At 42.2% G+C, this 12,591-nt stretch overlaps 1 protein-coding gene across 1 annotated transcript; it reads left to right on the top strand.

Annotated features, from left to right (window-relative positions):
• Positions 1 to 467: 467 nt before the first annotated feature.
• On the top strand, positions 468 to 12,219 carry tmed7 (transmembrane p24 trafficking protein 7). Its single transcript, XM_059969596.1, has 3 exons — positions 468 to 819; positions 7,339 to 7,584; positions 10,404 to 12,219. The coding sequence occupies exons 1-3, from the start codon at positions 667 to 669 to the stop codon at positions 10,632 to 10,634; spliced, it is 630 nt and encodes a 209-aa protein (XP_059825579.1). The 5' UTR covers positions 468 to 666; the 3' UTR covers positions 10,635 to 12,219.
• Positions 12,220 to 12,591: the final 372 nt, after the last annotated feature.

Here is a 12,591-nt window from a genome sequence, read left to right as displayed (position 1 = left end):
GTTGACAGGAACACACGAACTGTTACCGGACCGTTGACAGGAACACACGAACTGTTACCGGACCGTTGACAGGAACACACGAACTGTTACCGGACCGTTGACAGGAACACACGAACTGTTACCGGACCGTTGACAGGAACACACGAACTGTTACCGGACCGTTGACAGGAACACACGAACTGTTACCGGACCGTTGACAGGAACACACGAACTGTTACCGGACCGTTGACAGGAACACACGAACCGTGACCGGACCGTTGACAGGAACACACGAACTGTTACCGGACCGTTGACAGGAACACACGAACCGTGACCGGACCGTTGACAGGAACACACGAACTGTTACCGGACCGTTGACAGGAACACGTGAACTGTTACCGGACCGTTCACAGACCGGCCTTGCTGCCACCTGCCGGCTCCCGGCTCCACACTCGACTGCGCAGGTGTTGTGTTCCTTTCCGGCCGAGGGGTGAGAGGTCACACATCCGGGTGAGGCCGCGCTGCCACGTCTGGTTCCTGTGCCTTGACATCCGGGAGCCGCCGCCGCTGCCGGTTACGGTGCAAACGGGCGGTTTCTGTTCGACCTGCGGCCCCCGTTTCCCCAGCCACTCTCTCCTTTCCAGACGGCACCGGCTCGCGAGATACCGAAGGCCTATCCGAGCCGGTATGTGGGCCAGCCTGTTGCTGCAGCTGCTGTGGGCCCAGCTCCTGTGGCCGCTGGTCCGAGGCTCCGAGCTCACCTTCGAGCTCCCGGACAACGCCAAGCAGTGCTTCTACGAGGACATCATACAGGGCACCAAGTGCACGCTGGAGTTCCAGGTGAGGTTGTCTGGGAGAGTGGAGGCTGAGGAATGAATGGAGGTTGTCGGGAAGGGAAGAGAAACTGCAGGGAGTGAGTTGCAGGGGGGCTGTGTGATAAAAGGGATTTGGGGTATAGAGAGCGATGAAGGATAGTGGGGTTTCAAAGTAAGATGGTCGCAGGGGTGGGGGATTGCAGTGAGTAACTCCACAAGGCTGAGATAATGGACGTGTTGATGGTGGGGGCTGGGGAGAGCTAGACAGTAGGATGCGGGGGGGGGGGGGTGGACTCTAGAGAGGCAGACGGCCTGGGTACATGGAGTCTGGGGGAGGCAGACGGCCGGGGTGCAGGGGGTCTGGAAGGAGGCAGATGTGCGGGGATTGGTCTGGGGAGAGGTAGACGACCGGGGTGTGGGTGGGGTTGGGAGGGAGGCAGACAGCTGGGGTACGGGGATCTGGAAGGAGGCAGACGGCCAGGGTGTAGGGGGTCTGGAGGGAGGAAGACTGCCGGGGTGCAGGGGGTCTGGAGGGAGGCAGACGGCCGGGGTGCAGGGGGTCTGGAGGGAGGCAGATGGCCATGGGAGGGGGGAGGGAGACGGCTGGGGTACAGGGATCTGGAAGGAGGCAGATGGCTGGGGTGTTGGGGGGGAATCTGGGGGGAGACAAACAGCTGGGGTTCTGGGGGGAAGTAGGCAGCTGGGGTGCAGGGAGCGAGGCGACCAGGGTGCAGGTGGTCTTCGGGGTTTTGAGTCAGCTGGGTTGCTTGAAGCAAGTTGGTGAGGGGAGCGGGTTTAGAAGACTGCAGACAGTGAGGGGGTCAACTGAAAGTGAGGCAGCAGGATGTTTTGGGGGGCTGCATAAAGGTTTATACAACGGGTCAGCAGAGAGCAAGGCTGGGGGAGTGGTGGGTGGAAGTGAAGTATGAAGAATGTGGAGTGATTGGTTTGATGAGGATGAAGAGAGAAATTGCAGAGAGGATAATGGTTCCCTTGGGGAAGGGGAGAAGCAGGGGTAATGGAAGGGAGTGGTAAGCAAGAAAAGATGTATTTTTGAGGAGAAACTGGAGCAGAGGAAAGGGGGCATGCTGGTTGTTCAAGGTGATACGTCTGAGGTGTGACACCATTTTTGGGTATAGTGTGTAAAACATGAGATTCCAATGGAGAATAGTATTTTTTTCCTGTATTCGTGTTAGTTGAGATTTGGCATTCTCTCATAGGTACCTGGATTTCTCAGTTTGGTGCTTGTTCTCTAATAACTGAGAGATTGCAGAGTGCAAGGCTTAAATGTGCATCGCTAAATGCAAGTTGAAACTCTAGTCAGGCACTCGGTCACCTGGAATGCTTTGAATCAGTAGTGAACATTTATATTTTTTATCTAATCTGTAGCTAATTAACCTGTTAGTTGAGCTTCTGTAGATTCAGCCAATGGCTTCTCTGTCTTACTGAAAGTTTGGGTTACTGGTAATTCTTGGACACCCTGTGTAACCTGGGAAGTTTCTATTTTTCAAAAGAACAATTTGCTGCTAGGAGGAAGAGGGTTGTGGTCCCAACTTTGTGTCTAGTGTGTGTCAACCTGGATATTGAATACAGCATAGAAGAAACTTTTTTGGTGGTCAAGTTAATGTTATGTGTTACCTTGACTGCAGTGAAGAACACTGTAGAACTGATTGCTTAACAGCCTAGTATGGAGATCACAAACAAGAGAAAATCTGCAGATGCTGGAAATCCAAGCAACATTTACAAAATGCTGGAGGAACTCAGCAGGCCAGGCAGCCTCTATGGAAAAAGGCATAGTTGACGTTTCGGGCTGAAGCACTTCGGCAGGATTGGAGGAAAAAAGAGTTGTGGAGTAGATTTGAAAGGTGGGGGGATGGGAGGGTGAAACTTGATGGGGAGGGGCAGATAACACAAAGAGCCAGGAAGACTGGGAGACCAGTTCACCAAGCATCTATGCTCTGCTAGAACAAGTGGGATCTTCTGGTGGCCACCTATTTTAATTCCATTTCCCTTTCCCATTCTGATATGTCCATCCATGGCCTCCTCCACTGCCATGAAAAGGCCACACTTAAAGTTGGAGGAACAACTTGTATTCCATTTGGGTAGCCTGCAACCTGATGGCATGAACATCGATTTCTTAAACTTACAGTATTGCCTCCCCCCCCCCCCCACTTCACCATTTCCCATCCCTTTTTCCCTCTCCTTGCCCGCCTATTGTCTCTCTTTGGTGCTCATCCCCCTTCCCTTTTTTCTTTCTTCCATGGCTTTCTGTCTCTTTCAGTAATCAATTTCCTAGCTCTTTGCTTCATCCCTCCCCCTTGCAAATTTCACCCATCACCTGGTTGGTTCTCTCTTCCCTCCTCCCACCTTTCAAATCTACTCCTCAGCTTTTTTCTCCAGTCCTGCCAAAAGGTCTCGGCCTGAAACGTTGTATCTGCTTTTCTCCATTGATGCTGCCTGGCCTGCTGAATTCCTCCAGCATTTTGTGTGTGTTGCTAGTATGGAGGTTCCAAAGCACAGGATGCGGGGGGGGGGGGGGGGGTTATAGAGTCAGCCAGCTGCTTCGTGGGTACAGGCTTTCCCATCATAGGGGATATCCTCAGAAGGTGGTGCCTCATAAAGGTGGCACCTGTCATTGAGGATTCTCACCATGTGGACCATGCCCTCATCTCAGTACTATCATCAGGGAGAAGGTACAGGTGTTTGAAGGCACACATTCAACAGGATCTGCATTGCGCAGTGGAACTTAGTGTGGTCTTGCAAAAATAGAAAGGAAGTGTTAGTTTTGATACTTCCAATGAAGTGTCAAACTGTGAACATATTTTTATTTTGCCACTGCTAAACTGACATAACCTAATAGGTCCAGCACTGTAAAACAAAAAAAAAAGCTGTTGTTTGACTTTCAGCACTTTTGTTCACCTCTAAGTTTGAGTTGTGGCAAGATAGGCGTGCAAGAAGTGGAAGGAGTGTTAGATTATGTGGCCCTCCAAGTATTCACCATGATCCTGGCTTCTACCACCATGCCATTTTTTTGGACTATCCCCACTCTATCCATCTGTTTTGATAGAATTCAATAGCTGAGATATTACAGCTCTTTTTGGTGGGAAGTTCCAAAGATTCACCTCTTGAGTAAACAATTTTGGTCTTAAAAAGCCCATTCCTAATTCTGAGACTGTGCCCTTGTTCTAGACTCCTCAGCCAGATGAAGTAGCTTTTCTGCACCTATTTTGTCAGACTCCGGAAGACATTTGTAAGTTTCAATGGGATTTTCTCTCATTCTTCAACTTGGGAGTATAGTCTGGTTGTTGTAACCGCTTTCAGGTGAAAATACATCATCTGGCATCGAGTCCCAGTGAATGTTTGTTGCAGTTCCTCAATGGAACCCATTTTTTTGTCAACTCAATTTTAGCATGGTAATCAATCTCTATAAAATTGCAGCTTGATGTCTTTATCCAGATCATTTTCTTGTAATAAAGGCAGACATGGCGGTTGCATTCCCAACTACTTGGTGAACCTGTATGTTAGCTTCCAGTGACATGCATATACTTACCCCTCGCCCACCCCCTCTACACGTACCTTTTACCCTCTTCACATTCTCACAGTGACATGTATATATGGGGATGTCGCCGGTTTGACTCCATTTATGTAGTGGTAGTTAAATAAGGCTATCCCTGTCACTCAGCTACTCCCACATGGAAGCTCACGTACTCACGACGTTATCAGTAAAGTTCAGTTGAAGATCCTGCAGGCTGGCCTCCTGTGTGCTCTGCACTCTCCTGTAATATTGAACACAATTTGCAACATAATCTACTTTTCTGTCTTGTGCACCAAAGTGGATGACTTTGCATTTGTCCACTCTGTATTCATGTCCTTTCCTACTCTCTGAGCTTTCTGTGTCCCTGGATGTCTCTTTACATCCTCCCCCTCCCCCCGCCCCCACAATCCCGCCTAGTTTTGTATCAACTCCAAGCATGGCTATGTAATATTTGATATGTTGTAGATTGGAGAAAGTGTTTTATGTTAACCCAGTAGTAATGCCTGGCCCCTGAGATAGACCTTTTTTCCCCAAGTCACTGTTTTCTGATATGTGTAGTATTTTACAACCACCTTCCTCATTTCTGTATGCTCTCAAGTTTGTTGGCCAACTTCCTGTGCAGGGCTCAAAAGCTCCCTACATTGGTTTTCACCCTATTTATTCCAACTGTCATGCCTTGAAAGAGCTCAAATAGATTAAGCAAATGTGATTTTCTTATCACATTTGCTGACTTTGCGCCATCTTAACTATTTTTGGTTGTTTCTTTAAGGATTCGAGCAATTTCCCACAGATGCTAGGGTAATGTGTTAGTAATTAATTGCTGACTAATTGGTAGGAGTCATTTCAGAAAGTAAAGAAATTCAGAAGGTGATAATCAAAGCTTGTGTTCAAAGCTGCCTCTTTCAAAACTCTGATATGTAGATCTTTAGCTACTTGGGATTTGTCAATGAGTCAACAGGGCCTTGATGGGCTGAATGGCAGCATGGCGCTACTCTGGGATTGATGCCAACCTTTGCTGTCTTCCTGCTCAGTAATTCCCATTCTGATATGTCTATCCATGGTCTCCTCTACTGTCAAGCTGAATCCATACTTAGGTTGGAGGAACAATACCTTATGTACCGGCTGGGTAGCCTCCAACCTGATGGCATGAACATTGACTTCTCTAACTTCTGTTGATGTCCCTCCTCCCCTTCTTACCCCATCCCTCATATTTAGTTCTTTGTTTCTCTCTCCCTCTCCCCCTCCCCCTCCCTCCCCATCTCTCTCTGGTGCTCCCCCCTCCCCCTTTCTTTCTTCCGGCCTCCCGTCCCATGATCCTTTCCCTTCTTCAGCTCGGTATCACTTTTAGCAATCAGCTTTCCAGCTGTTCGTTTCATCCCACCCCCTCTGGTCTTCTATCATTTCGCATTTTCCACCTCCCCCCACTACTTTCAAATCTCTTAGTATCTCTCCTTTCAGTTAGTCCTGACGAAGGGTCTCGGCCCAAAACGTCGACAGCGCTTCTCCCTATAGATGCTGCCTGGCCTACTGCGTTCCACCAGCATTTTGTGTGTGTTGTTTGAATTTCCAGCATCTGCAGATTTCCTCGTGTTTGCTCTGTAACTACATGTTTTTCTTGGATGCTTTTGTTTCCCACTTCCCAAAGATGTGTGATTAGGTGACTGCAAATGACCTCTATTGTATATGGCTGGTAAGATTATTAGGGATGGTTGATGGATATGTTAAGAGTTATAGGGAATAAGCAAGGGAGGGGGTTGGTTGGAAAGTAAATCTAAATTTGTTGGGTTGTCTCACCTAAGGAGGAAATATCAATCAGTTCTGCAGAGCAAAGATCATTCCAGCCACTGTATTGATGTTATCCCTTACTCACAGTAGAATTTACATTCTGCTATTAAATGCACATTTAGATTACTAATCAAATCCTTTTTATTGTGAATATTAGCTACTTGTGTACGGGGGAAATTTACAAAATTCATTCTGAAGAGACAAGGTGCCTTTTATTTTTTTTAAAAAATTTTTTCTTCAGTCCTGCTGAAGGATCTCAGCCTAAAACATCAACTGTACTCTCTTCCAGGGTTGCTGCCTGGCCTGCTGAGTTTCTCCAGCATTTTGTGTGTGTTGCCTGGATTTCCAGCGTCTGCAGAATTTCTCATTTGTGCCTTTTATGTTGTCAGCTGAAATTTGACACAAAGAATATTATTATAATTGAATCACAGCCTTTAGAAAATGAAGCAACTCTTGTTCACCAGATTTGTACCATAGTGGAATTGAGAAATAAGACCATACTTCAACATAAATGTGATGGTTTTGGTTACGGCTTTTAGCTAACTGAATTCTTAACCAGTCAACGTATATGAAAGATCTTGAAGCATCTCGGGTCTTTTCATTGTTTATCAAGCAGCAGGCAGCAATAAGGCACTTTCCGTTAAGTTTTTCTTTGGCTTAATATGCAGGTTATTATTCCTTTATTGTCACATCTTTGAAATTTAGTGCACAAATTTTAAGTGTTTTACATGTGACGAAGATTGAGATGATCCACTTTGTGGGACATGAGCTTACTTCAGTCCCTGTGTATTTGCATGACACTTTAGAATTGGCCATTTTGTTGTGTTTGTAGCTGGTACAGATGTGGAACATTTCCCAATTTTTGTATCAGACAGCACATCAGTATCTTTAGACTCTGGTATTTCCATTACCATATATATCACTCATAATTGGGCAGTCCCTTTCCCGATTCTGACAAAGCATTCAACCCGAAACACTCAGTTTATCTTTGTGCTGGTTTACCTGACTTAGTGAATCTCTCCAGCATTTGTTTTTATTTTCAGACTTCCAGTATCTCCAGAGTTTTGATTTTGCATTTAGTTGTATAGTAATCTGGCTTAACAGAAATTGTTAACTGAAGCTGAAATTTAACCTGTCACTGAATTTTTTTTTTTTTATGGAAATATATTATTTTGTGTTGCTAACCTTTGACCTTGCCTAACCAATCTTGATCTAAATTAACAGGTCATCACTGGTGGCCATTATGATGTAGACTGTCGGTTAGAAGATGCTGATGGTGCTGTTTTGTACAAGGAGATGAAGAAACAATATGATAGTTTCACATTCACAGCTTCAAAAAATGGAACTTATAAGTTCTGTTTCAGCAATGAATTTTCCACTTTCACACACAAAACCGTGTACTTTGATTTCCAAGTTGGGGATGACTCTCCCTTGTTCCCCAATGAAAACAAGATGGCACCACTGACTCAGGTATGAAAATGGGATTTTTGTTGGGTACTTAGTCAATTTATTAGGTTCAATACAGTGATGTTTAGTGCTTTCAACTTGATTTACTAGATACAAAAATATTCATAGATTAAAATTTTGGAAATAAAAATTTTGAAACTTTGACTCAGCAAATTGAATGATCTACTTCGACCTGTTCCACAGAACTGCTGCACGCTAGATGTTTTTGTTTTGTTTTTCACCATTCTCTGTAAATCTAGAGACCGTTATGCATGAAAATCCCAGGAAGTCAGCAGTTTGAGATACAAACCACCCCATCTGGCACTTAATTACTTTTGTTCTCCATTCTCGTGTTTGGTCTGAAAAATAGTTGAAACTCTTGACCATATCTGAATGTTTTTATGCATTCAATCTAAGCCAATACTGCTCCTCTAAGAATTTACCTTCCCTGATAAAATCCTAAGGGTAACTTTCAACCTCTAGTTGAGTTTGGTTAAGTTGAAATTTTAATGTACTAATTAGAAGTTGGAACTCGTATCTGCCTCCAGACGCCGAGTAATCCTCTTTCAGGTGACGTTGGTCAATGAGATCTTTTTCTCTTATGAAAAGTGACTTGTGTTTTAGCTTTAACAGAGCTTCTATTTTGAATTCATATTCCCTTGATTTCCTAGATACCAGAAAGTTTAGCAGAAAAAGGGTGAGAAGCAATCTATTCGTTTAATGCATTATTTAAAGAACACGAAGCAGACATGTTGATTTAAGGTCAACGACTTTTCATTGGATTGGGGAAAGAGATGGAGAACATTTTTAAGATGTAGAGGAAGGGAATGTTAATGATTAGAAGAATTGTGGTACAAGGTAAAGGGAATGGGACAAAAATAAGAAATAAGTTAGCTGAGAAATAATTCTAGAATGGGAATACTAGAATTGTTAGCTGTAATACTTGCACTCTTTTTGAATTGGTAAGGTTATCATGTAAAGTTAAAATTGGAAGCTTCGTTTCTCAATTTATTTTACCTGTGGGAATGCTCTGCATTATCTGCTGGGAATGTTATGTGTACCCTCAGTGGCCATTTGTACATCTGCTCGTTAACACAGATATCTAATCAGCCAATCGTGGCAGCAACTCAATGCATAAAAACATGCAAATATGGTCAAGAGATGCAATTATTTTTCAGACCGAACACCAGAATGGAGAACAAAAGTAATTAAGTGTCAGATGGGGTGGTTTGAGTATCTCAAACTGCTGATCTTCTGGAATTTTCATGCATAACAGTCACTAGAATTTACAGAGAATGGTGAAAAACAAGACAAAAGCATCTAGTGAGCAGCAGTTTGGTGGACAAAAACACTTTATTAATGAAAGAGCTCAGAGGAAAATGGCCAGAATATTTCAAGCTGACAGGAAGGTGACAGTAACTCAAATAACCACATGTTACAACATCGGTGTGCAGAAGAGCATCTCTGAACACACAACACATCAAACCTTGAAGTGGATAGCTGCTGCAGCAGAAGGCATGATAGTGTAGTGTTTGGTTAGCACAACACTTTACACCAGCAGCGACCGGGGTTCAGTTCCCACCACTGCCTGTAAGGAGGTCGTACGTTCTCCCCATGGCCACATGGGTCTCCTCTGGGTGCTCCAGTTTCCTCACACAGTCCAAAGATGTATTGGTTATTCAGTCATTGTAAATTGTCATGTGATTAGGCCTGGGTTATATTGGGGTGCAGCACGGTTCCAAGGGCCCGAAAGGCTTATTCTGTGTTGTGTTTCAATAAGTAAATAAAAACCACAGACATATACTCAGAGGCTGCTTTATTAGGTACAGAGGACCAAGTCAAGCCAAGTTTATTGTCTTTTAAATATATACATGTTTACCGCCAAATGAGACTACACTCTGGTCCGGAGAAATGTTCAGCACAGAAGTACACATAAAACCATAACTTAGAAAAGTAAGAATATAATCTACAAATGAATTATGCAAAACTATAGAAGTGCATAAATACTGTAAGGTACAGAACAAATTAACAGTTGACACTTCGAATGCAATGTGGCAGGGAGTTCAGAAGTCTAATGGCCTGAGGAAAGTAAGTGTTTCCCATTGGGCAGAATTTGTTTTAATGCATCAGGCTCTCGAATGAAGTGGCCACTAAGTGTATGTTCTTGCCCAGTGGTTCAGCTGTAATGAAAAGTTTGTTTATACTTAACAGTAATTCCCTGCAACCTCCTGAATAATATACAGTCAAAGCCCTCTGAGCAGGGGAGATAAAATTTGGTGAAAACAACTTCAAATACTGCTGAGATCATATGGAACTGACGTGTACGTACTCAGCATAGAACAAGGAGGCCATTCAGCCCATTGAGTATACCAGCTTTCAGCGCAACAGTACCATTCTTCTGTCTTTTCGCTTGTACCTTGTTCTGTTTTACATGCCAATTGCCTACATCAGGTTAACGCATCAGTTCATCGATGGGATCTGGGAAGAAATAGAAGCCCCTATGGCCCAGGGAGGATCATTAGATGTTAGGATCAGATTGGGGTTACTAGAGTTCTGAGGAAGAGGGTAGTAGCACTAATTGCCCTACCAAAATGCTTTCATTTTAATTACTAATTATAAATATTAGAAAAAAATACTATTGTTCACATCTATCATATTTACATTTTGCTACTGTTTGTGACCATGAAAATGGATAAGCTTAGTGCATTGCCTTTACTACTTTTTCATGTGAGCGTTACTTCAGGAATCTGAAGATTGAAATGATGTATTTGATAAAATTTGCTGCGTGTTAATTACATTGGAATTAACATTTCAAAATATTTGTCCTTTCAATGATAAATCAGATGGAGTCTGCTTGTGTCACGATGCATGAAGCCATGAAATCGGTCATTGATTATCAAACCCATTTCCGCCTACGGGAAGCACAGGGGCGAAGTCGTGCTGAGGACCTGAATTCAAGAGTTGCTTTTTGGTCCATAGGAGAAGCTCTCATCTTGTTGGTTGTGAGTCTTGGGCAAGTGGTTCTCCTCAGGAGCTTCTTCTCAGATAAAAGAAGCACTTACTCGCGTTCATAACGGGTAGCCACGAGGCACATTTGCAGTACCCAAAAGTTATTGGTTCACTGACTTGTTTGATTACTAGGTCCAGAATTGCTGTTAAGATTTAATTCCTTATTGAAATGATTTTCTCTTCACTTTGGACTGTTCACTAGAGTAAGTATTCTGACTGAAATATTGTAATGCTACTGCAGCTTAATTAGCCGGATGTCTAACAGTTACAGACATCACTGGTTGTGTCCACTAGATGGCAAAGCCATTGACATTAAACTTTGTTCGGATTAGTGATTCATTGTTCACACATCTGGAGCGTAGTGAAGTAATGTGTCAGATCCCCTTGAAATCAATTTTGTGAAATTATGATTTGTGGAGTTTTCAAAACATCCTAGCTAATATAAAGTTTAGAGAGGATCAATTATCACAGCTGCAATCTGTTAGGCAAAAACTGTTTGAGATCTTAAACTACCAACTGCAATTTAATTGATTTTTCATGTGATTTGGTTTGTGATGTAACAGTGGAAATACTATGGCATTTCTTAAACTTGCTTTTCTTTGCATTGAGAAGCAATTTTTTGTACTTTTTTTCATTGGGTATGCGACATGACAGTATTTTGAAATCTAGTCAGGTTACATCATGTAAACTATTAAGCTGCCCTTTAAGTTTTCAAATGTAACTATATTTTCAATGGAACAGCCATCTATAAAAGGTTGGTGACTTGAAAAAGAAGTTGAGGGAAGAAATTATTTTATAATAAACTTTCCAGTTACTGCTTTTGCTTTGTGAAAACTCATTTGCTTTGTCTATGTCTCATATGAAATTGCCAGGTGTTGAGTAAATCAAAGCTGTAAGGATTAAAAGTGAAATTTGGGACTATTACATATACCAGGGTGTAAATTTTTTTGTTTTTTTTTGTAAAGGGGATAACAGTAAATTGTTTGTGACAAGTTTCACATTGGTTCAGTGGTAGTGAAACTTTAAGTCACATCTTTAAAAGAAAACACAGGTCTTATAAAGGCCAGAAAACAAAATTAACTAAATCAATTACAGAAGTATTGATGGTTTCACTAACTGGTGGCAGGTCTATGATAAATAGCCTTGTTTTAATTGGGCAACCAAGAGCTTTAATTAGGTTTTGTCTTTTTTTTCTTGTAAGTTTGGTGCACTGATTTGATTTTGTCTTTTGGAATCTCACAATACCTGACAGCTATGTGATTCCTCATTTGGTTAATTTAATAGAATTTTTCTTGCACATTATTCATCCAGTTTGACTATACCTATGGACATCTGTATGCTATAAATTGTGCAAGCTCACCTATTGACCTATTGTGGCAGTACATTTGCCAGAATTACAAACCAGATCAGTACTTCTAATTGAATAGTAACTGTTTAAAATATATACTTAGGTTAAATTCTTGTGTTAAACATCGTAGTCTGTTCAATTTAATAAAAAATGTTCACATTGCACTGTAAATGCTGAAGCAATGAGAACTTAGTTTTACTTTGTATGGATGAAAACACAGGATTTGTTACAAATGCATAAATTATTGAAGTACGAGACATTGTATTGATAACCATTGTTTGCATTAAATCTTGTAGCTTAAACCACTAACCAAAAGGACCCCTGACTAAATTCTTCACTCAATTTTCAGATCTCAGAATGTAAACCTGTATTGTAAGTTTATTGGTAAATGTACGAAACAGACTCAGAATTTGGACAATGAAAATATGTGCATCTGACTCCAGTTCTAAAAAAAAATTTAAACATACAAGTGAATTTATTGTAAGTTGTTTAGAATTGTAATGCAAGACAAAAATAAATGAAAACTCACATGTATTGAGTTGATAAGTGTCAGACTTTTCTTAATCTGCACACAATTAGGTTTAAAATTTTAAAATTTAAAATACAAATAAATATCCTATGAAATGTATAACACGTGGTTAGCCCTGAATTGTACTTTGAATAAGAAACATTTC

Source organism: Hypanus sabinus, chromosome 5 (assembly GCF_030144855.1).
Source record: "Hypanus sabinus isolate sHypSab1 chromosome 5, sHypSab1.hap1, whole genome shotgun sequence".
Taxonomy (NCBI): Eukaryota; Metazoa; Chordata; class Chondrichthyes; order Myliobatiformes; family Dasyatidae; genus Hypanus; species Hypanus sabinus.
This window is presented reverse-complemented; position numbering and strand designations above follow the sequence as displayed.